The sequence below is a fragment of the Rousettus aegyptiacus genome, unplaced genomic scaffold (genome assembly GCF_014176215.1).
Source record: "Rousettus aegyptiacus isolate mRouAeg1 unplaced genomic scaffold, mRouAeg1.p scaffold_m13_p_8, whole genome shotgun sequence".
Lineage (NCBI taxonomy): Eukaryota > Metazoa > Chordata > Mammalia > Chiroptera > Pteropodidae > Rousettus > Rousettus aegyptiacus.
This window is the reverse complement of record NW_023416311.1, coordinates 16758539-16780523: the sequence shown is the minus strand read 5'-3', so window position 1 is coordinate 16780523 and position 21985 is coordinate 16758539. Positions and strand designations below refer to the sequence as shown.

The following is a 21985-nucleotide window of genomic DNA, read 5'->3' as shown; positions in this document are numbered from 1 at the left end:
GAAAAGTGGGTGCGATAGACTGAGTCTGTGTTCCCCCCCAAAAAATCCTATGTTGAAGCCCTAATGCCCAGTGTGGCTATGTTTGGAGACGGGGCCTCTAAGGAAGTTATAAGGGTTAAAGAGGTCTTAAGAGTCGGGGCTCTGACCCTCGGATTAGTATCCTTATCAGAAGAGATACCAGGGAGTTGCTCTCTCTCCGCATGCTCCCACACAAAGAGAAAAGGCCATGTGAGCACAGTGAGATGGTAGCTGTTTGTGAGCCACAAGAAGAAGCCTTGGAATGAAACCTACTTTGACGGTTCCTTGATCTGGGACTTCCATTCTCCAGAACTATGAGAAATAAGTATCTTCTGTTTAAGCCTCCAAGTCTGTGGTGTTTTGTTGTGATAGCCTGAACAGGCTAAGATACAGCTGGAAGTGACGATCCTTGAAAGGCCAGGGGAACATGGGACGGCTAATTATCAGGCTCTCAGCATTATTTTTTCCCTTGTCTCCAATTAAGATGAAATTAATTTAAGACTAGAATAGCAATACAAACATTAAGGAGACCTAAAATCATATTAAAAGGAAACATTCACACGCACGCTTTAAAAAAAAAAAGTGCTTTTTAAAAAGTTGCATAAAACTCAAACCTTCTTGTGATATATTTTTGTATATACTTTTCTAATTACAAAGAAATATATTTCATAGGAATTCGGAAACTGTAGGGGGAAAAATATTTTTAAAAGCCTATGTTCTCCAACCACAGAAAAAAATCCCTATGCAACTAACCCTGCTATTGGACATTCAAGTTATTCTGTTAGCTATCACAAGCAAGGCTGCAAGCAATATACTTTATGCTTATTTTTAAATGTTTGTTCAAGAGAAGACACTGGTCCTATACACTGAAGACAAGAGGGGCAAAACCTCTTTAAATAACTCTAAGGGCACAAAGCTGGATGAGCAGAGGGCCCAATCATGGGCAGAGGAGCCCCTTGCTGCTGGGGGACTGAGGATGGCACCCACCCAACCACAGCTCACCTCTGTCAATCAATATTGGATGAGTCTGGTCCAAAAAAAAAAGAGGCGAATCCATTTGCTACAGGAACTTTCAAGTTACAGAGAAGGCTCCTGGGCCAAGGCTGGAATCTCACTCAGCAGCAAGGATCCACTGTGGGAAGGGCTGAGGAGGGGAGAGGCTGAACCCCTTAAGGTGCACAAGGCCGTAAGGATGGTCTCTGTATGGCCTCTTTGAAGGCTATGAAGTGGTGTGGCAGCCAGTGCTGGTCCTCAGAAGGGGATGAAGAGATTTACTGAGTTGTTTCCTTAGGTCAAACACTTTTGGGTATTAATGGGTTCCGAAAGGGCCCTGAGTAGCTCACAAAACCATACATTTGTACTGATGTGACAAATGGGAAAACTAAAGCAATGCTAATTTTTTTCTACACACACAGGTATGCAGCCTCAAGCTGGTCATGGATTGAAGAAAATTATTGGAAAGTCTTCCTTTCCTAACTGAACTACCACTACTCAGCCAAATCCCGTATTTCTAATAACTGCAAGGTTAACTAGTGTAAATGAAGCCAAGATTCTAGAAAAGATTAACAAGAGCCTGTGAGTATGAATCAAACTCCAATCTCTGTGACACTGACTGGGGCGCAAACCTGACAATGGGCTGGTCACCAAGCAGCTGACCTATGGGTATGGCTCAGTTCCAAGAACCACACAAGGAATGCACGCATGCCGTGCCAAGCACATCAACCCCACGCTCTCCTGAAATAGCTGTTGCACGTCAGAGCCATGAGCAGCATGGTCCACGCAAAGGGCCTCAGTCAACATTTGCTTATGTGCTCTCTGAAAGCACTTCCCTTTCATAAACCCACTAAAACAAAGGCTTAGGCAAGGGGGTCTCATCGTTCCAGAATTTTTCAGTCTTCATGGCTACCGAAACTTCCATGGACTTTAATGAAACCTGTCAAAGACCATGGAGTTTTACAAGACTAAAGCAGAGGAAAAAAAATATTTTTAGACTCTCCTATAACTAGTGTTAAATTTTTTAAAAAATGATCCTACCCCAAAGACAGGGATATCAGATGCACACAGCATATTGGTACTGCTGTGACAGAATCCACCACAGGCACATTTGTGTTATAGGAGCTTAAGGTTGACTTCAGATGCAGTGAGAAGTTTCAGCAGTGCTGGAAAAAAGGACACTGTGATCAGACATGCATTTAGAAAAAACCCTTTTGGTACTGTAAGGAGAAGAGACCGAGGCAGAGACCCAGTCAAAAGGTTCTGTGGTGGTCCAGGAGGAGATGATGGGAGCCAGGGTGCACAGTGAGAAGTAGAGGAATTCAACAAGCATTGGAGGACTTTTGCTGCACTAGATGTGGAAATCAGCAAAGCAGGGATCAGGTGGTTTGGATTGACTTGGTAGATGGTGGTGCCACTTCTGGAAGGAAGAATGATGATAAGAGGAACAAGTTTGGGGTAGGGAATTAATACATCTCACTTTAAGGAAATACGTTTATTAAAATCTGAATGTGTCATTCTCTACCCTATCTTTGAAACCATTAGTAACCCAGATGTGAATTTCACCAACATCTAGCAGACCATTAAATTCAGATGATGAAGATGAACCACAGTAAGAGCTGAAATTTAATGAGCAGCTGCTGTGTCCAGGCACCAGCTGGTCCAAGCAACCCACCAGGTGTTATCTCATGGACCCTCCATGACAACCTCATTTGGCAGGTCCTTACTTCATTCTCCCCACTTCACAGATAAGCACCTGGCGGGACAAACCAGCCTTTTGAGGAGTAAAACCTAAGCCTGCCAGGTAATGTCTTACAGCCCCTGGGCCCTATTACCAAATCATTAAGTAAACAAATAGCTAAAACACCTGCATCATTAGAAGACCCTTTCCCAATTTACACTAATTAAAATGGTGGGTGTGAACCAACCAAAGTTATGTTCAAAATTCCACTGATAATGGCCAATTAACAACTGGAAAAGTCTTCTGTACAGAGAATGGGAAAGCAGTGAGGGAATCTGTGATCCCTTGACCCAGGGGCTCAAAATGATCCCAGGTGAATAGGATAAATGCAGACAAAGGTCAGGGGACATCATCGCTGTTTTCTCAATTTTGACAGACACCTAAGTAAATGACTCATTTAACTTTTCTTAAGTCAGCTATATGAAAAACAGCCATGTAAGGCCATATGAGGAGGACCCATACTCAGCCTCCTATCAGGGACCAGGAGCACCCATATCTAGTACAGAGAGAATAAAAAACACCAGTCAGCACAATCGAAGCAGCCCCATGGTACAGAGCCCATGGAACTGGGAACTCTAGGTTCGGGAGTCCCTTGGGGTCGTCCTAGCCTATACATGGGCCTTCTGATACATTCCTACATGCAGAATCAACACTTAGAGAGGCACCTACCATCCAAAGGAAACACATTCCCTACCAATAAGATAGATGCTCTTCCTTCTCTTTGTAGCAGGCACTCCCATGTTTCCTATTTAGCACCCGGCCTCTTCCCTTTTCTGTTAACCCCAATCTTCTTTTGGAAGACCACTTTACCCCATTGGGGAGTGGCGATGCTAACTAGGTGGGGAATCCAACTTTCCTTCCGGGGTGGTCTATGTGGCATAAACTCAGCAGCACAGTCTCAGGCCCTTACACAATGATTATGCTGTGATGGGCAGGACACAGAAGCATACAGCTTACCTGGTCACTCAGAACAAACTGCAGGACCTTCCTTCAATGCTGTGGGGAGCCTGTTTACAAAACAGGGAAGCCCAGAGCCAAGGTAGTTGGGCAGCCACCTCCAACACAAGGGAGCCAACCTGAGAGCAGAGCTGGCCACAGGAAGGCAGAGACAAAAAAAGTATTAAGAAGCGGGGCAGTTTTTACAAAATTAAACACGTTCTCACCGTACAATCTAGAAATCACACTCTATGGCATTTACTGAAGAGATGAAAATTTATGTCTACACAAAAATCTGCACAAAGATGTTTACAGCAGCTTTATTCATAATTGCCAAAACTTGGAAGCAACCAAGATATCCTTCAGTAGGTGAATAGATAAACCGTGGTACATCCAGACAGTGTAATATTATCCAGCACTAAAAAGATATGAGCTATCGAAGTCATGAAAAGACATGGAAGAAACTAAAATGCATATTACTCAGTGAAAGAAGCCAATCTGAAAAGGCTACATACTGTATGATTCCAACTATATGATGTTCTGGAAGAGGCAAAACTATGGAGAAATTTAAAAGATCAGTGGTTGCTAGGGGCTCAAGGGGAGGAAAGGATGAACGGGTAGAACACACGGGATTTTTAGGGCAGTGAAAAGACTACATATGGTACCGTAATGGTAGTTGTATATTATTATATATTTGTCCAAACCCACAGAATGTACACCACCAAGAGTACACCCAAATGGAAACTACAGACTGTGTGGTAATTACGTAGGTTCATTAATTGCAACAAACATATTGCTCTGGTGGGAGACTGACAATGGCAGAGGCTGTGCATATGTGGGGGTAAAGTATAATGGAAAACCTCTGTACCTTCCGCTCAATTTTGCTAGTAACCTAAAAGTGCTCTAAAAATGAAGTCTTTAAAAAGAAAAATGGTTGGAATCCTGATCAAACCACATCTGAAGTTGGCCTTGCCTCTGGACATTTTATTTATCAGAGTCAGCCAATTCCTTTCACTATTTAAGCCAGGATGGGCTAGATTTTGTGTGACTTAACAACCTAGTGGATCCTAACGGTACACCGTGCAGGGCAAGTAAAATATGCTGACTCCATCCCCTGTCAGTCTGGCTCATGAACAATGACCCAACATCAGAGATCTCCCCCGCCTCCCACAAAACTACCACAGGCAATCTCGAGTGGGACAGTGTTCGACAGAAGATAGGGCTCCTGAACTCCAGGCTCCCTCTGCCACTAGCAGTTCCAGGACAGAAAAGTTAAAACCAAAATGTGCCACAGTCCTTACAGGTGAACACTCTCAGAGAGGCGAAGCCAACATATTCTTTTAATTTGACAGCAAGGGTTACTTAACAAATAGAGCAAACCAAAAAAAGAAAAAGCAAAGATGCTGTTTAAGACCCAAGAACTGAAAAGTGTGCATGCAGACTGGGGATGGTTAGTGGAGGGGTAGCATTCAGGAATTTTTAAAATAAGAAATCAGAATTGAACTCAATTTTTTTTACCCTGAAGCCCAGGCCTCAAATTTAATCCCATCTTAAAATACTGTTCTAATCGAAAATGAAAAATTTTAGGTGAGCTTTTAAGAACCGTCAGTAACTAGCCTTACTTAAAAGGATAATTTTGTGACATATTCTGTTCAAAAAAGCTTACTAAATCAGTAGCATTTAGCTAAAGACAGTAAGCAAAAAGGCACACAAAAATTACCTCAGTGTAGCTTAAATTACATCACTTAAAGAAATATTTAATCCTGTGTTTATTAATAAGTAGCCAATTTCTCTGACACGAACTTTAAATAAGTGATCCAGATTTTTAATAACTCTATGAAAAAGCCCCAGCACTCGGGATGTTTTCAGACTCTTTATCAAACCAGGGTCACACAAATGACAGGCTTTCAAAGTTTCACAAGCAGGAGTCTCCAGAACTAGCTATAGAGAAATGAGTGGAAAACCAAAGTGTACTGCTAATACCTGCTAACATCAGCAACAGCCTCCGACCCACTGTCAAATAAATCCCCAATAACCACAGAAGGGATTGCCAAGAAAACAGAATGAAGAAACAGGTTTCAAAGGTGTTATCAACTTCTTGATAGTACTATTTCATGCCTCCAAAGTTGCATTATGTGCCTACATGCAAAGGTTGCAATCACTTCAGAATGCCCCTGGACTGCTAGGAACTGACTACACAATAGCACTAACTCATTTTGTTGGCAGGGGAGAAAAGGCCCAATTCTAGAAATGCAACCACAGCCACAAAAGTTCCCAAAGTATTTAGACAACCTGCTGCATGACAGCCTCCTCATCACTACTTCCCAACCCCTAGGAAGAATCTTAGAAGACCGTTATAAAAAGCAGTGATCCAGAATTCTCTAAGTATTGATGCATTTAAATAACAACACCTTCATTTATTAATCTAAAAGGGGATGTCTACCAGAAAAATCCACCTTTTATACAAGAGGATACAAATTTTACTGCTAAAGGGTAAAGTATAAATGTCATTATGACTTCTTAGGTAGAACTCCAATGTTCCTAATGACTTACATAGCCATATATTTTAGTCTGTTCTTGATTAAAGTATCCTCAACATACAAATATTAAAAATATCTAACAACAAATATGAAGGTATTTTGAGTAAGAACTAAACCTACAACACCCATAGCAGGAGTATACCCACTTGGGGTTGAAAGACAAGACCACTCCTTACCAACATCTTTCTTTGCTATTTCTCCAGCTCTTGGAGGTGAGCACAGAGACAGTCACCTCGTGTCTGACTCACCTGAATTCTCTGCCTTCGCTGTACCGTCTACTTGAGGAGGCCCGTGGGGCAGCTGTCTCCAGAAGCAGCTTTTGCGTGAGCCTGCCAGGGGGAGCAGGGTCTCTGCCATCGTCTTCATCTACGTCTTGGTCACATTTCCATTCCTCATCTTCGTTCAAAGTGGGCAGGTATCCAGGTATGCCCTTCCCTGTCCCTGACCCAGAGCTCTGGTCACTACAGAGCTTCGGGCTCTCTGAGCCTGTCCTCGTGTACTCCAAATAAATATCGGACTTGAGGAAGGAGGGGTAGGTGTTCTCCTCCATAGTGGACTGTATTTCTGTTTGGGCCTGGTCAAACATGGCAGGATCGATCAGCTGCTTCATGATGCAGTCCTTTATGAAACTCTTGGTGGCTGGCTTGGTTTGCCTGGACACGATGCCACTGTTATCAAGGATGTACTTTCGGTAAATAGCTTTGGCCAACTTTAGCCTCTTCTCTTCATTTGAGTCACAGGGCTCCAGTTTCCTGAAGCCGCTGCAGGCAAACCAGAAGTCCAGCAGGTCGGCACAGTCCTCCTGCTTCAGGAAAGTCCTAAACAAGTTTATCCCGTCTTGATCATCTAGTAAGGAGTGCAACGACTCAGCCCACTTCAAGTATGGTGGGGTGGGTGAAGCGCTGCCCTCAGGCTCGTACCCCAGGTCCAGATCTGAGCGCCTTGGAGTGGCTGTTGAAGTCTCACCTTTAATCCCAACACCTTTCCCAGAGCAGAAGCTGTGGTTGACGGGCCTGGGGTCTGTGGACACCAGTTCACCCTCCTCACCAGGCACTGGGGGTCTGGGGGCATCTTCGGTGAAACTTGCTCCGAGGTCCAAAGGGAAACCCTGCTCTTGAATATTCATTTTGAGACTTTGCGTCAATGAACAATGAGCGCTGCACCCTAATACATCAGTACTTATAGCTCCAAAGTGAATCAATCTGTCCTGTTGAAACCATTAAGAGGACAAGGATTAGGAAAGGTGGGTCCATGGAAACATGACCACAGAGGTTTTCTTAAGACAAGACTCGCAACGATGCCCTCCCACGTGAACTCAATGCCAGAAATTCAGTTTAAATTTTCTATCTTTCATCACAAGGTTTGTGCTATATTAAAACAATTTCTCGAAACCTTTACAACTATAGGAATGCCTCTGGTCTTAAGAAATGAATGCCCAATACACAGAGAGCACCACTCCCCTCAACAGTCATTCTGTAAAAACACTGCATAGACCAGCAGCTTGGGGACCTCTAATCTCATAGCTGAGTGATTAGTCTTTCTCTGCAAGCTCCAGGAAGGCAGGACTGGAGGAAAGAAAGGTGCTTTTAGTCCTCCTAGTTGTACAAACTTGAATGAGAGCCAATCCCTCACAAGTGAGATGAGGATGACCACCCCACCTGTTCTGGAGGGTTGCTGTGATACTCAAACATGGAAAGGATGACATATTAGATGGGTGATCATATCTACTCCCACAGCCACTTGCTTTCTGCCTACCCCATCACTTCTCACTCTATGTGTCTCACGTTAGCAAATGCACAGTGAGTTGTTTCTCTAACTTTCAACACACACCTAAAAGAGCAATTAATTGTGGGTCACCTTCAGAATCTTCGGGCAAGTGATCAAAGGACACCACCCACATGCATACATACAGGAGCCTTCTCATACCATGAATATGGACAATCTTTAAAATGCTCCCATCAGAAAGCTGCACTTGACCTTTAAAACCCTGTGTATAAGGAAAGTGCCCTTCTGATAGCAAATGGCAATTGCATACTCTGAGGAATACAGAAGGTATGAAAAAAATGAAATCCAACAAATACAATTATATCTTTTAGCTAAGGATGCATACAGCTCACATGATTTAACTCCATAAGCTACAAACCAAATCACCCACAGGTCAGGGAACCATCAATTTTTGTTGCTGTTGATACAAGCGTGCCTTGGGTGTCAGAGAAGACTGTCCTGGATTGGTCTTTGGTCCTCCCTTCCACATCCTACAGGATATCAGAGGCCACAAGCTCCGGCTATGCCTCTCAACCTGGCCAAAGGGGTGACTGCAACACAGCCTGCCATGATGTAAATGGTCTGCCTAGAAGTGGGCTGGAGAGAAGCATGTCAGGTCCAAAATGCCTGGAGCACTGCACAAGCCAGAGGAAGCAAACTAAAATCCTAAAATCTGATACCAATGCAAAAGGTAGCTCTCCCTGCCCACCACTCCAAGCTCTAGGCCCTGGCCTACATGTAATCCACCCCCCCCCACACCTGCATTCTCACACTGCACTTCACTTGTCAACAGCTGCAGATAGCTAGAAGGTGAGAAGCAACCAGAGATGGAGGTTGGGTTACAATTCTGTGCACCAAATGACATTTCTGCAGCTAATGACTTTTTATGAAAACTACTAGGTAAACTATAATCTCAGCCTCAGCAGGAACAGCCTGTTTCTTAAGGTCAAGGCCCTTGGGCTGTGGCACCCAGCTGGGCTGCTCATGGACCACTTCAACTGCAAAATCACTTTCTTTGAGCAACCTCAACATGGAATGAGTACCTGTGGTGTCTCAGCCCGACACCAGCTTGGGGACATTTAATGTCTTCTTGTCAGCCCCCTAAGCCTTATCATTAGAGATAACTCTATAGTTCAGTGGCCTTGAAAAAGAATCAAATCCCTGTGTTGGAATGGGAAGCTAACTATAAATCATTGTCACTTTCTCTTAAGGTACTTATGATTTCTATGTAAATTATTTCTAGCAGGCATATTTAAACATTTTCTGCAGGACCCATAGCACCTACACAAGGTCTGGCAACTAATGGGCACCAATAAATATTTAATTCATTGACTTAAAGTTAAATGACACTTGCCACAAATGCTAAACATTACCTCTTTACAGATGCTTAATTACTGTGCTATAGAAACAGCAGTAAATTCAAAACCTAACCTTTTATTACCAAACTGGCTGTCTTAAGAAACTAACATTTTATTCATGTGTGAACAAGTCCTCCTAATCATTTTAAACTATTTTTATTGCTCAAAGGAACATTTCTTATAATTTACATCTATTTTTGGCTGTCAACTGACAGAAGACCATTGGTGTCTCTGAATGCACATGAACATCTCCCCAGATCACTGACATTATTGAAATGTGCTCCAATTCCCATAACATTCAGGTTTCCACAGAGAAGTACACGAAGCATTCAGTGTATACACACATACCACACAAAAAACCATTATGTTAATTCAGGTTAGAGTCAAATGCCCACAAACACTGAATCTGGCCAAAAGCATGTAACCACCATCAATAAAGGGATTCCATAAAAGGAATCCATAACTCTGATAACACATTTAAAATCTCCTTTAGTCACTGCCAAGACATACCCCCTGGATACCATGGCAGCCAGCTTAATGTTACAGACGTATATATGTTTGACTCAAATATAACTTTTGAACTTCTGATTTATGTGGAGTATCAAAGTAATACAGCCTGACATTTTCCCAGCTGTCCATTAATTAAACTCTTGAAGGGTTAAGGGCTATAGTTTTACATGTAAATCATTCCCCCACTACCTAAATTCTTAATGACCAATGTAACCCAAAAGCCCACGTAGCTTTTCTGAAACTAGAAATCCAAGAAACACCAACGCCTGCTGAAAAATAAACAGAAACACTGTATTTTGTGTGCTTTCTCATTCTTGTTCCTGAATAGAAGTTCTTAAAATTGAAACCCTGATACTGCTGATCATCTTGGGAAGTCAGGTTTAGACTGTGTGTTCTCCAAAACAGCCTGCGGGTTCAAGTATGCCCGAGATTCTCCCTAAAGAAGTAGAGAACCCAAGTTTGAGCAAAACGGAGGGGCCAAGATACACAATAAGAACTCTATAAATTATTCTAGAGATGAGCTGAGAAAAATCCCCAGAGAACTGATTTTTCTCTACTGTCCTCAGCTTAAAGTTCCACTCTCCTGGCTGTACAGCTCTGGTTTCAGAGGGGACTGAATTTCAAAATGTGATGTTAAGGTAGAATCTAAGAACCACACCCAAGGGATAGTTTTGGGGGCAAAGCATCAACCTGAAAGAGTACAGCCACTCAGATAAACCAAACAGCCTAGACAAGTCGAAGGCACCTTTACCTCAGAAAAAGTGCCCTCTTTGAGTTTCAGACTCACCCATTCCTACTTTCTGCTGGAGGAAGGGGAAAAGGACACTTCACTGTCCTGCCTCTCTCCAGAATCCCCGCACACAATGTTAGGCCCCAGCAGCTACTCTGCACCCCACTCGCACTCTAAAACATGCCTAAGGCCCACAGAACACAGCACGCAGCTAGCGCCATCCAAACAAATCAGCTGCGGACCCCAGCCTCCTCCAGGAAGACGCCCCCTACCTCCGACGCCTTCTCAGAATCCTGGGTCTTCCTTACACCCTTCCACTCACCTAGAGCAAGAGTCTGTCTTTTCCGAACCAAACCCAGCACTCTTCGCCCCAATGTCAATGACCCTTGCTTTCTCCATCCCCTACTAGCACCCCGTCTCTGATACACCTGCCCTCACACAGCCTTGGTCCACACACACCTTCCTTGCACAGCACCGTAGTCTGCACACCCTCCACGCACAGCATGAGCACTCCTGCACGCCACCCCTCACACTCGCAGCCCGCACTGACTCCTCTCACACGCCCTCTGAGCCCGCACAGCCTGCCTGCACAGCTTCCCCTCACCCGCTCCGGGCCCGCATAGCCTCCCCTCACACGCTCCCGGCCCGCACCCGCCTAACCCCTCTTCCGGGTCCCGCGCCCTGCCCGCCCGACCCGCCCGGCCCGGCCTACGCGGCCTACAATGGGCGGACGGACCGGCCTGCGCCCCTCAGGAACGCGCACCTGGCCCGCACTACTCACCCGCGCACGGCGGTGGCGGGGCCCCGGGCCCGGCTCCCGGAGCGGCGCAGCGCAGCACGGCCCATGCGCTCAGCCGCGGCGCGGCAGGCGGGACGGGGTGGGGGCGCGGCCCGGGGCGGCCCCCATCGCGGCGGCGGCGCGGCGGCCCGGAGGCGGGCGCAGGCAGGCCGCGGGGGCGCCGCCGAGGCCGGCCGCCCGCTCTCACCGGCCTGCTCCGCGGGGACGGGGCTCCGGCCCGACTCCGGCCAGTCCTGCGGCGGCGGCCGCGATAGCTTCCCCAAGCGGGGAGCCCGAGCCCAGAGCGCCGAAGCCCAGGCCCGAGCGCCCCCGCCGGCGCCGCCCGGAAGTGCGGGGGCGGGGCTGAGCGCAGGGCGGGGCCGGGACGTGGGGCGGGGCCCCGAGCGGGGGAAGGGCCTGGAGCGCGGGGCAGAGCCAAAAGCATGAGGCAGAACCCAGACTTGGGGTTGGCGGAGAATGTGGGAGCTAGGCCGGTAACGTGAGGGCGGGGCCGGGAGTGGAAGTCGGGCCTAGAGACGGAGCCGAAGCGCGGGCATAAGGTGTAGATCGTGAAAGTAGGGCCTCCAACGTGGGGGTGGGTCCTCGAACGTGGAGGCGGAGCCGGGCATCTTGTGGAGTCCAAGAACGTGGGGATGGCACCGAGAGCGTGGGGGCGGGGCCGAGGGCGAGGCGGGGCCAAGGCAGTGAGAGCCCGGCCGAGAGCGCGAGAAGGAACTGGAGCACCGGGAACGGCTAAGGGCATGAGGGTGGGGCCTTGAACGTGGGAGCGGAGCCTAGAACGTGAAGGCAGGGCCCGAGCTTTGAGGCGGGGCCGAAAGCGTTCGGGCGCACCTGGGATGTGAGGCGGAGCCGGGTCATGTGGGCGTGGTTACATATGCTGATGTGAATGTGGGCGTGGCTCGGGCGGAGCAAAGACGCTGACTAAAGAGACCTCCGGGGTGCGGCGGGAAAATGCCCTGATCCCTCTAAGCTGTGGGGTCTGGAGCAGACGCCCCCGAGAGGGTCCCTGTAGTACTGTGGTCACCAGGGAAGCCTGGACTGTGCACCAACCGGGCGACCGGGGTGCATGGTAGGTTGCAGCCCTTTTCTGCTGCCCACACTGGTGTCCATCAGCCTAGAGCTCCCGAGGTCAGCACCTGCAGGTCTAGCCCAAGCCCAGCTGGCCTCCCACACCCTCGGAGCAAGCAGCTAGTGCCTGGCTGGGCAGGGTTTCTAGGAGGACTGGAGACTTCGGAGCTAGCTGGTCCAGGACAGGAAGACCCTATCAGGAGGATGGTCACCAACTGCCCAGGCCATTGAAGGAAGCAGGTGTCCCCAGGAGTTGAGCAGTTGGAGGGCAAAACCTGGCTGACCGGGAGCTGAGCCCTCCATTCTCTCTCTGTCTCCTCCTTTTCTATGCTCACTTATCCCCCAGTTGAGAAGATGGTCAGGGGCTCCCCACTCACTGAGTCTCCAGGTAATCTGGACTCAGACATAGCCAGGGCACACAGTAGGCAATAGGCATCCGATAAATGGCTGTCAATTGGGCACGAGTCCCAACCTCCAAGGAGCTGTGAGCTGAGACTGAGACCCTTACCCTAGCTAGGTCCATCTGCCTCAGTTTCTCCTAGGAATCATCCAGGGTCAGAACAAGGGCTCCATTTCCCGCTGCTGCCTTTGGGTCCCACTCACCCAGAGTAGCCTAAGAGCGAGGGTTTCTGGATGTCTTGATACCTGCACCCACTACCCCTTTCCCCCTCACTGTCACCATAGCAGGCAGCCCTTGCCTGACCTGCAAGCCCAGCTGAGCAACTCTCTATTGCACACCCACCACCAACCCTTCCCCAAAGGAAGGATGTCAGCCCCAGGAATTGAATACTGCCCCTAAGGAATTGCTTCTGCCACCACCCACGACCACCCAGAACCCTGTCCTCTACACAGCAATGCTGGGACTGGCACCTAGAGAAATGTTCCTGGCAGGCCCCAGAGGACAGCTATACCCCTATTTTATAGACAAAGAAGATGCTACTCAGGTCACATAGGGACCTGCTCACCTCTTCCTCTCCCAGGGCTCCCCAACACCTCATCCAAATCACACCTCCCTCAGCAGCCCTCACCTAGCCTGCTCTCTGGTGCCCATAGCCCTTCAAGCCCTTCCCTGGTGTCTCTTCCACACCACCTTCCCTTGGGTACATCTGGTCACTTGCCGACTTCATGCTTCTACTACACTGACCCGGACCCAGGTCACCTCTAATGTTATTACATCTCCTAGACACTGCTCACCCTTGCTGCCCATCCTCATCCTACATAGCTCCCAGAAAGGAGCAGATGTTCTGGCTCAGGGCTCCTTGAGCTTCCACCCAAACCCACCCAGGTACTCACCCCGTGGCACCTGCCAGGGGCAGACTAAGCAGGGCGTAGGGCTGTTGGTGAGGACAGTACATCATAGGAGCTGCACTTCTGGTCCCACACTGGCCCCACTAGGGTCCTAGAAGCAGGCATCACTCTCACTCAAGTCCAGCTGGGATAGCCCCAGGCCCCACAGTACTGAGCACAGGAGTTGCCCCTGTAGGCCCTTCCTTCTCTTGTTCACCTTCAGAGGCTTAAAGGAAACAGAGTGGGTGGCCTTCATGGCACAGCAGGATCTCTGTGGGGTATAGGAGTCGCGAGTGGGTTAGATACACATTGGCCCTCAGGCTGCCTCCCCACTCCCAGACATGGGCCCCTAATGCTTGCCTTGTTTCTGCAGAGCTGCTGCTGCGGCCAGGCCAGGCTCTTGGGGTTGTATCGGTGTCCATCCTCCTCTTGGCCCATGGTGGCAGGTGTCCCCAGGGCCTGGTACCAGAACAGGGCCCTCGGGCCTCCAGCGCCTCGAGACCCCCACCCTGCAGGGACAGGAAGGGAGTCAGAAGCCCTGGAGGATATGCAACAGCCCTTTACATCCAGCTGTTGGCATGGAGGGGAGATCGTCCAAGCAGGGTGGGGAAAGGGGCAACCAGAGGAGGAAGGTCAGGGAAAACTCTGAAGAGAGAGAGGCAGGGAGGGCAGCACTGGGGCCTACGATAAAGCAGGAGTGATCTGGCAGGGGATCACATCAGCCACCCAGAGCTGAGACCAGACACTATTTTAGGAACCTTACTTCTGAACAGGTGAGTTCCATGGTGAAGTATGCCCTCTGCATTACAGAGGTCCTTTTAAATGAACTCCCCTTCCCTGGGAGCAGGAGTTTGCCATTAGAGGCTTAGATTTGATTAACTGTAGATGACATTTGTTCAGGTTTTTCAGGAACTAAACTAAAACTTAGGAGAAATGAAATTATTTTTTTCAATTTAGACATGTAAGGAAAACTTTGAAATAAAGTGAGCTTCGTAGCCTTACATGTATTCATGCACTTGGCTGAGGAAGACAACTTATAAAAAGGATTCCAGAGGCATCATCCCAGATAAAACAAGGAGGTACATTGTGACATGTGGGGCATAGCCCAATGAGGGATAGTGAAAACCAGCAGCAGAGATCAAATACTGTGCAGATCCCCATCATCCTCCTAGGAAGAGAGGACCAGGAGGAGGAGTACTGATTCAGGCTTCCAGAGGGAGATGGGAGCTTCAGACTGAGCCCCTTCCACGTTCTCCATTTCCTGCCCTCTTTGCTTGATGCATAGGTGTGGGAGGTGTGGGTGGGTGTGCTGGTGATGTCTTGTAGGGAGCCTTGGATCATCCAGTTTGGAGAAGAGAGAAGTGGACTTCCCTTTGGAGGTGAAGCCTCAGAAACACTGGCCAGCTAGCTGCCTTCCTGGCCATAAGCCAGGCCCAGGCTTCATCTCTACTCCCTGAGTGTCCTTTTCCCATTGGTTTTGAGCTCAGGGGGTACTACCAGGCATTGTTTGAGTCCCCATCCCAAGTCCAACCAAGGTCTTGAGATAGAACACCAAGAAGAAAAGTTAGAACACCGCACACACAGGGTGCCTATTTTTGTGAATATAGAACATGTGCATATAAAGGCAAGAGAACTAAATAACTATCCCAGGGCATTAAAACTGGATTATAGCTAGAGAGCAGAATTAGGAGTGGGGCTCCACCCTTCCTGAGTCCCTAGGGAGTCTGGACTCAGTTTGGACTCAGCCCATTCTCTTCCTTGGGCATTCAGGAAGTTCTGTGTAATATCACTATTGTGATCACATGGATACCACAGAGCTCTGCAGCAGGCTCTACCTTTCCATCAACAGTTGGAGCAAGACCAACAGGGATGAGGACATGGGGGACCAGACAGAGCCAACTTGGCAGGCAGTGTGGCAATGGTGGGCAGGGTGGCAGGCCATCCTGTGACTGCTGCAGTTGCCCTGAGTCAGACCCCAGGACCAATGAGAAGGTGCTGCCTTGAGCTTCCTGGGCCAACCTGTGGACACTCAGGGCTGGGATCCCCCTGCCTCTTTTCTCCTGTTTGTCTCCCCTTGCCCTTCACACCTATGGGGCAGGTGTGTTGTCCAGGCTGGCATGTTGCATCCCTCTTGCTGTTTGGAGTTCTCTCACCAGCCCTTCAGCTGAAACTGCCTAAACCAGATGCCACAGGAATGGTCCTGGCACCAAAACCAAGCTGGGGAGGTAGGGGAATGGAAACAAGGTTTTGCCTCAAACAAGCTGGTTCCAATGTCTGCTCAGGGTCCACTGCTAAATTCACAATACCTTAGAATGTCCCCTTCTAATCCTGCTATTGTCATCCTGTCCTAATGTCCCTTGCTCATCCTATGTCCCCTGCATGAACAACTCACCAGTAGACCTGATGCAGCCCCCACATCCCTGCTAGTCCCCATGGGTCATGGGTCAGGCCCCAAAGCCAACAGAAAAGCAGTGGCATGGCAACAAGTATGTGGGTCCCAAGGGTAACATACTCCATCCCAGAGTACCCTCCACTTAACCCACCCCCCAACTCAAGTCTCACACTCAGTGTCCTGAGAGGGGTCCTGTCGTTCTAGGCTAAGGGGCACAGCAGGGAAATCTTCCTGCACTCTTTCAGGAGGACTCTGACCCTGGGGATATGTCCAGGGGTCCAGAGATGGCCAAGTAGGCTCAGTACTGGAGTGTGAGTGTTGAGGGTTAGAGGTCCCCACCCGTTACAGGGGCCTGGGCACCAGCCCAGTGCCTCCCCAACTTGGGAGCCTCAGGAACATCGGTAGTGTGGCCAGGGCTGGCCCAGCTTCCACCTCCCTGGAGACTTGACAATCTGCCTGTATGTGGGTCCCAAGGATAACATACTCCAAAGCTGGTGGCTCTGGAAAAGGCGGGCACCTCTTTGAGCCAGAGTATCCTCTTTGGCAAACTAAGTATCTTGACTGAGTCCCACTGACCTCAGAGGTGTGGCCTTCTGTGGGGCCTTGGCGAATGGGCCTGGGCCATGGGGTGGAACCCACAGCTGGCCATGGCCCAGGTCAAGTGTCTCAAACAAGTCACAAGCATAGGGAAGGGCTGCTGGCCTCCCCCAACCTCAGAGCCATTTTCCTGGGAACAGCAGTGTCTGAGTGGAAGAGCCATGTGCCTGAGGGCCCTGGCAAGACTTCTGGAAGCAGGAGGTGATGTCCTATCTTCCCAGGTAGCCTCAGGTTGCTTCCTCTTCTGGTCTTGGGCATGCCTTCCCTCCTGCTGCACACACCCTCCTACATTAGGCAGACTTTCCCCTTTTTCCTTGCTGTTCACTACTTGGAATGCCTTTCCCCGTCCTGACCATTTCATTTCCAAAGGCCTCTCCCAGTGCTGGAAGCTCTCAGGCCCCTCTGTTGGTTATCTTTTCTTCTCCAATTGATGCAACTCATTTAGCCCCTATCCCAACAAGCCTGAACAGTCCCAGGGACCAGAGGCGACCCTTTGAGCTGATAGCTAAGGGACTTAGTTGATAGGAGGCAGGACAGCTGCCTTTACCCACAGCCCCACAGCCCATGCCCTCCAGGTCGGCCTCCAGGCACTGCTGGCCCCTCCGCCGCCTACCCTGTACTTTGCTGTCCCACAATATCTCTTTCCGCTGCCTAGGAGCCCTGCGGCCACTACTACCAAGTTATAAGTATGTGATTATGTATGCTGGGGTCCCCCAGCCCCTTTGTTGCTGCAGAATCTGTCCTGGCAAACAAAAGTGCACTGGATTAGCCACAGTGGATTAAAAGATTTGCTTCTCAGAGTTTACCTAATAACCTAACAATCGTACTGACAGAGGCTTTGAACCTCTGGACACGCTCACCAGGCCATCTGGGAGCTCTTGGCCTCTGCAGGCAGCGGTATGGTGGTTGGGGTAATTAGAAGCAGCCCCTGCCTGCCCTCACACCCGACTCTGCCTGAGGCTGGACTTGTGCTCTTAGCCCCTGCCAGACCCATCTGGGCTGAACTTGGGGATGGGACCAGACTCTAGAAGAAGGCGGAGGCCCAGGTTGGGGGAACAAGGCCTAACCAGAGAGCCCACTGCCCGAAGGCGGGTGTGGGTGGCACAGACCAGGCCTCATTTACACCCAGCCTGGTCCCTCAGGTGTGTCCACATATCCACATAGCAGCGAGGATATGAGAAACATGGAGGGTGCCATGGCGGGCAGGTGACACGCCAGGCTTCACCACGCTGCGGCGCACAGCCCCACTGCCATCGCTGCATGGTGCACGTTCCTACACACACACACACACACACACACACACACACACAAGCGTGCCCCTCTTTGATCTCCAAAGGACACTCCATTTACAAGCTCTTAATCGCAGCTGTCTTTTCGGGGCCTGTCCTCTGAAGTCCCGAGTAATGGGATTTGGCGCCTCTGATCCATCTTGGGCTGGCCGCTCCCCATTATAGGTGGACATTTTTTTCCTTTTTCTCCCTTTTTTCCTTTTTTTTTTCTTCTCGATAAAATGCTCCTTAAACCATGCTGACTTGATATGGCTTGTCACCTATCCCTGGGAGTGGTGGCTGGGAGAGGGGCCGGTGCCCATTATGCTGTTATGCCGAGGGCCCAGTCAGTTGGGGGTCTTTGATGCCGCTTCCAAGTGAAATCTGAGGTAAAAGACTTATTAGAGTAATTTTCAGGTCCATGGTGCGGTGGATTCATTCTGCCTCGTGCTGTTTCCTTTGTCTCTCTTCCTATGACCCTTCCTTGGAACATTTGGGGAGAGGGTCCCAGGGTGAGGGTGCGGGTGTGTGTGTGAGTGCGTGTAAGGGTATAGAGGGCAGAATGGGCTGAGGGAAGAGAAAAGAACAAAGGCCAGCAGGGAGCACTTCCACCTGTCCATCCGTCCGTCCGCCCGCCCAGCTTACCTCACCTGCCTGGCTCCGTGTGCCTCCTTGCGCCCCACCATCCCGCGGTCCGCCATGATGGGCTTGGCTGTCCGTCTGAGCACTTTCAGATACTCCAGGAAGCGGGTCCCTGCTCTTGGCCACTGTGTGGCTGGGAGGAAGAAGCGTGACTCTAGGCTGCAGCTCAGGCTCCCACCGCCGATTGGCTGAGGCAGGGACCAGATGACGGCCTCGGAACCCTATGGTAGCCATGGCAACCAGCCCCTTTAGACACCGCCACCCCCAAGCCACTCCTGACAGTGAGGGAGAAGGCGGTGCCGCCAGTGGGCCCATGCCAGGGTCCCCTCAGAGGGTCAGGTCAGGCATGGCTGGATGGTAGCTATTCTTGCACCTGCTGTTAAGTGTTTCCGTGTGTGTTTCATGCATACTCAGTGTGAAAGGTCCCTTTCTCTCTCTTGGGACATGTCCCAGGCTGCTCCATACCCTGTGTGACCCCATGGTAGAGGCAGGAACAAGTGCCCTTGAAGCCCCTGCTGAGAAGAGGACTTCAGGTCAGGCTTGCCCCAGGGGCTGAAGGCCAGGCCCAGTCTCCTGAGAAAATAATGAGTGAGGGCAGTGGGAGGAGAGCAGGGAGAACTCCTCACCCTTAGGTGGACAGAGCCAAGCTCTTGATCCACCTTGGACCCAAAAAGGTCTGCCAGCTCTGTCTCTGCCCGCCTACCGCTCCTCTGCATTCATTAGTCTGTTGAACACACACTCACACCAGTCCCTTCTTAAGAGCCTTCAGTGGCCCTAGCATGGCTCTGCTGCTCACAGACCTTGTGTCTCCACTCATAAGACTCTGGAACTTCAGCCACTAAGCAGACACTCCCAAACCCTGTGGAAATTGGCCACATACTCATGACCTTGCACCTGCTTTTCCCTTGGCCTAGGTCCTCAGGGTCTGTCAGCATCAGCCCCTTGGTAAGTCCTTCCCAGGTGTCTCAAGACCAGGGCTTCTCACCAAAGGCACGATGCAGCATTACTGCTGGTTGTCATATGGCATCGAGCATCCCAGAACCATCCCCACCCCAATTGTGACAGCCCCTAGCCTATCCAAATGCTCCTGGAATGAGTACCACCCAGTCAAGGCCTCTATAAAGGCCATCTGAGAACCCAGGAGGCCACATCCCACTTCCTGGCCCAGGTCCAACCCACAGCTGCTGAACAGGAGGTTGCATAAGGAATAACTATAGGGCTGTAAGGAGCAGGTGTAAGCCTCAAATCCCTGAGAAGAGGCCAGGATAGAGGAAGGCCCCTGGGAGCCCATGGGCTACTGAGGCAGCCATTGCCAAGGCCAGAGGGATCTGGGAGCCAGGGGCATCCTGGAAAACAGGTCAACAGGGGTCACACCTCCAGGGAAATAGGCTCCAGGCAAGCCAGGCTGAAACCAGAGCCAAAGGGCACAGAGGCTTCTTGGGCCACCACCTTAACTTGCTCCCACACCTCACACTGCCTCCACCCCAAGCTGCCCAGTCACAGGAATGAGTGAGATGCCACCAGAAAACAGGTCTTATCCAGGGCTAAGGTGTGGATGGGAACATAGGGCTGGGGTCAGCTGAGGATGGCAAAGGGTCCAGGATCTGGAGCTCCATTCTGGGGCTTGGGGTATGCTGGGGAGGGCTCTGGTGTGCTGTGGCAGAGTGCCAAATGGTGTTGGGCTGAGCCTAAGGGGGTTCATCTGGCTCAAGGCTCCAGCTTGGGCTACAATGGATGGTGAAGGTAGAGACAGTTCAAGCAGAGGTTCAGGGAAGGGCAGACAGTGCATGCAGGTGGGACTCACAGCAGCTCCTTTGTGCTCCCAGCACTTACGGGAACCAAGGCAGGGGCAAAGGTGCCCAGGTCTCACATGCTCTCTCCATACCTGCCACCTTGTAGCCAGTGCACACTTGAACAGGACTCAGGTGACACCCTCAGAGTGAGGAGCTAGGTGCAGAACCCTGGACTGGGCCCCACCCTTCCTGGGGCTCAGGAACACCAGAATGACACAGTGGACACAAGAAGGCCTTGGGATACCTAGTATTAATGACCATAGTGTTGTCAGAGGCCTCCATCGCTCCAGTCCCAAAGAACCACTCCCCAATCCGTAGCCATAGTAATGGCCCACGCTGTGTCCACAGCCCAAGCATGGCCCTTGACACTGAAGCTTTGGGCTCTGTTCTGATATGAATATATGGGTTTAGCCACTCCCTGGGACACACAGGGACAAAGGATGCTTGCCTGAGGGCTCTTAGAGAGCAGGGGAGAGTAGGACCCAGCCGATAAAAGGATGAGCCTGTGGGCCAACAAAGGGGTCTGGCTTCTGCAGGTTTGACCTTCGTCAGTACAAATGATCCCCCCAATTCAGGGGCCTGAGGGGCTACAGAACCTCATCAAGGGGAACTAGAGGCTCTCAGACACATCAACAGACACTGGCAGAGGTGTGATTGATGGGGGTAAGAAATGAGGAAGGCAGCTCAGGCAACCTGACCAGGCCCTAGAGGTGAAAAATACAGGGAAGCTGGGGACATGTGGCCAGATGGGCTCTCACGACTCAGTTCCTGGTTCTATGTGTGATGTGTCCCCCTCCCCACCTCCCAGAAGGGAGAACAGTATGGCAGATCCACCCTGCCAGGGGCCTGTCCCAGACCTGTGTTATTGTTTCGTTTGGGGTAGAGAGGTGTCATTCGCTGAAGGCTTCTTAACCTTTGCTGAGTTAAAGATATTTGTGAGAATTTGAAGAAACTGATGCTGCCTCCCTCCAGAAAAGGGCTCAAGTTTTGGAGATTCAGGGCCAAGGCCTCACTCAGACTCCCACCTCAGTCCAGCCTCAGGTTATGGGGAAGTGAGTGACCTGCTGAAGCCATACCAAGCTCCTCCCACTGGCCAGCAGCACCAGAAGCCATCCTAGGCTACCCTTGTGGTAACCCCTAGGCCCTAGGGGGAGCAGAGTTGTGGCCCCAAGTCAGTGTAGGCTGGAACTCGGACACTCTTCTTTGGCCTACCAGTGCTGACAGGGAGACCAAAGCCCAAATTCAGCCCCACCTCGCTCCAGCTATATGCCCTATGCCAGCCCCAGGTCCCTCAGAGACCCCAGGAATCTGACACATGGACCCTCTACAGGTCCTGGCAGGAGCCCCCCTCTACCTGTGGCCTTCATTGGGGTGGGAAGGAATAGGTGAGAGGGATAACAGAGCCAAGGTCAATGAACTGGGGATGTCTTGGGTGCACACCACACAGGAGACCCAGATAATAGGCTAAGGGAGGGAAAGGGATCAGCTTGATTCAGTTCAGGGCTGAACATGGGAACTGTGATGTGGACATGAACATGGAGAGGGCTGG

The 21985-nt window shown here is 50.3% G+C and overlaps 1 protein-coding gene across 2 annotated transcripts in view; it reads right to left on the bottom strand.

The window, feature by feature from the left end:
- The window catches only part of AXIN1 (axin 1), a 54836-nt gene extending 43117 nt beyond the window's left edge, over window positions 1–11719 (bottom strand). For both annotated transcript variants that reach the window (XM_016136733.2, XM_016136734.2), the window contains exons 1-2: window positions 11372–11719; window positions 6477–7435 (exon numbers count right to left, since the gene is read on the bottom strand). In XM_016136733.2, the coding sequence (XP_015992219.2) occupies window positions 6477–7354 (878 nt within the window). In that variant the 5' untranslated portion in view covers window positions 7355–7435; window positions 11372–11719. The remainder of the gene's footprint in view (window positions 1–6476; window positions 7436–11371) is intronic.
- Between the last annotated feature and the right edge of the window lie 10266 nt (window positions 11720–21985).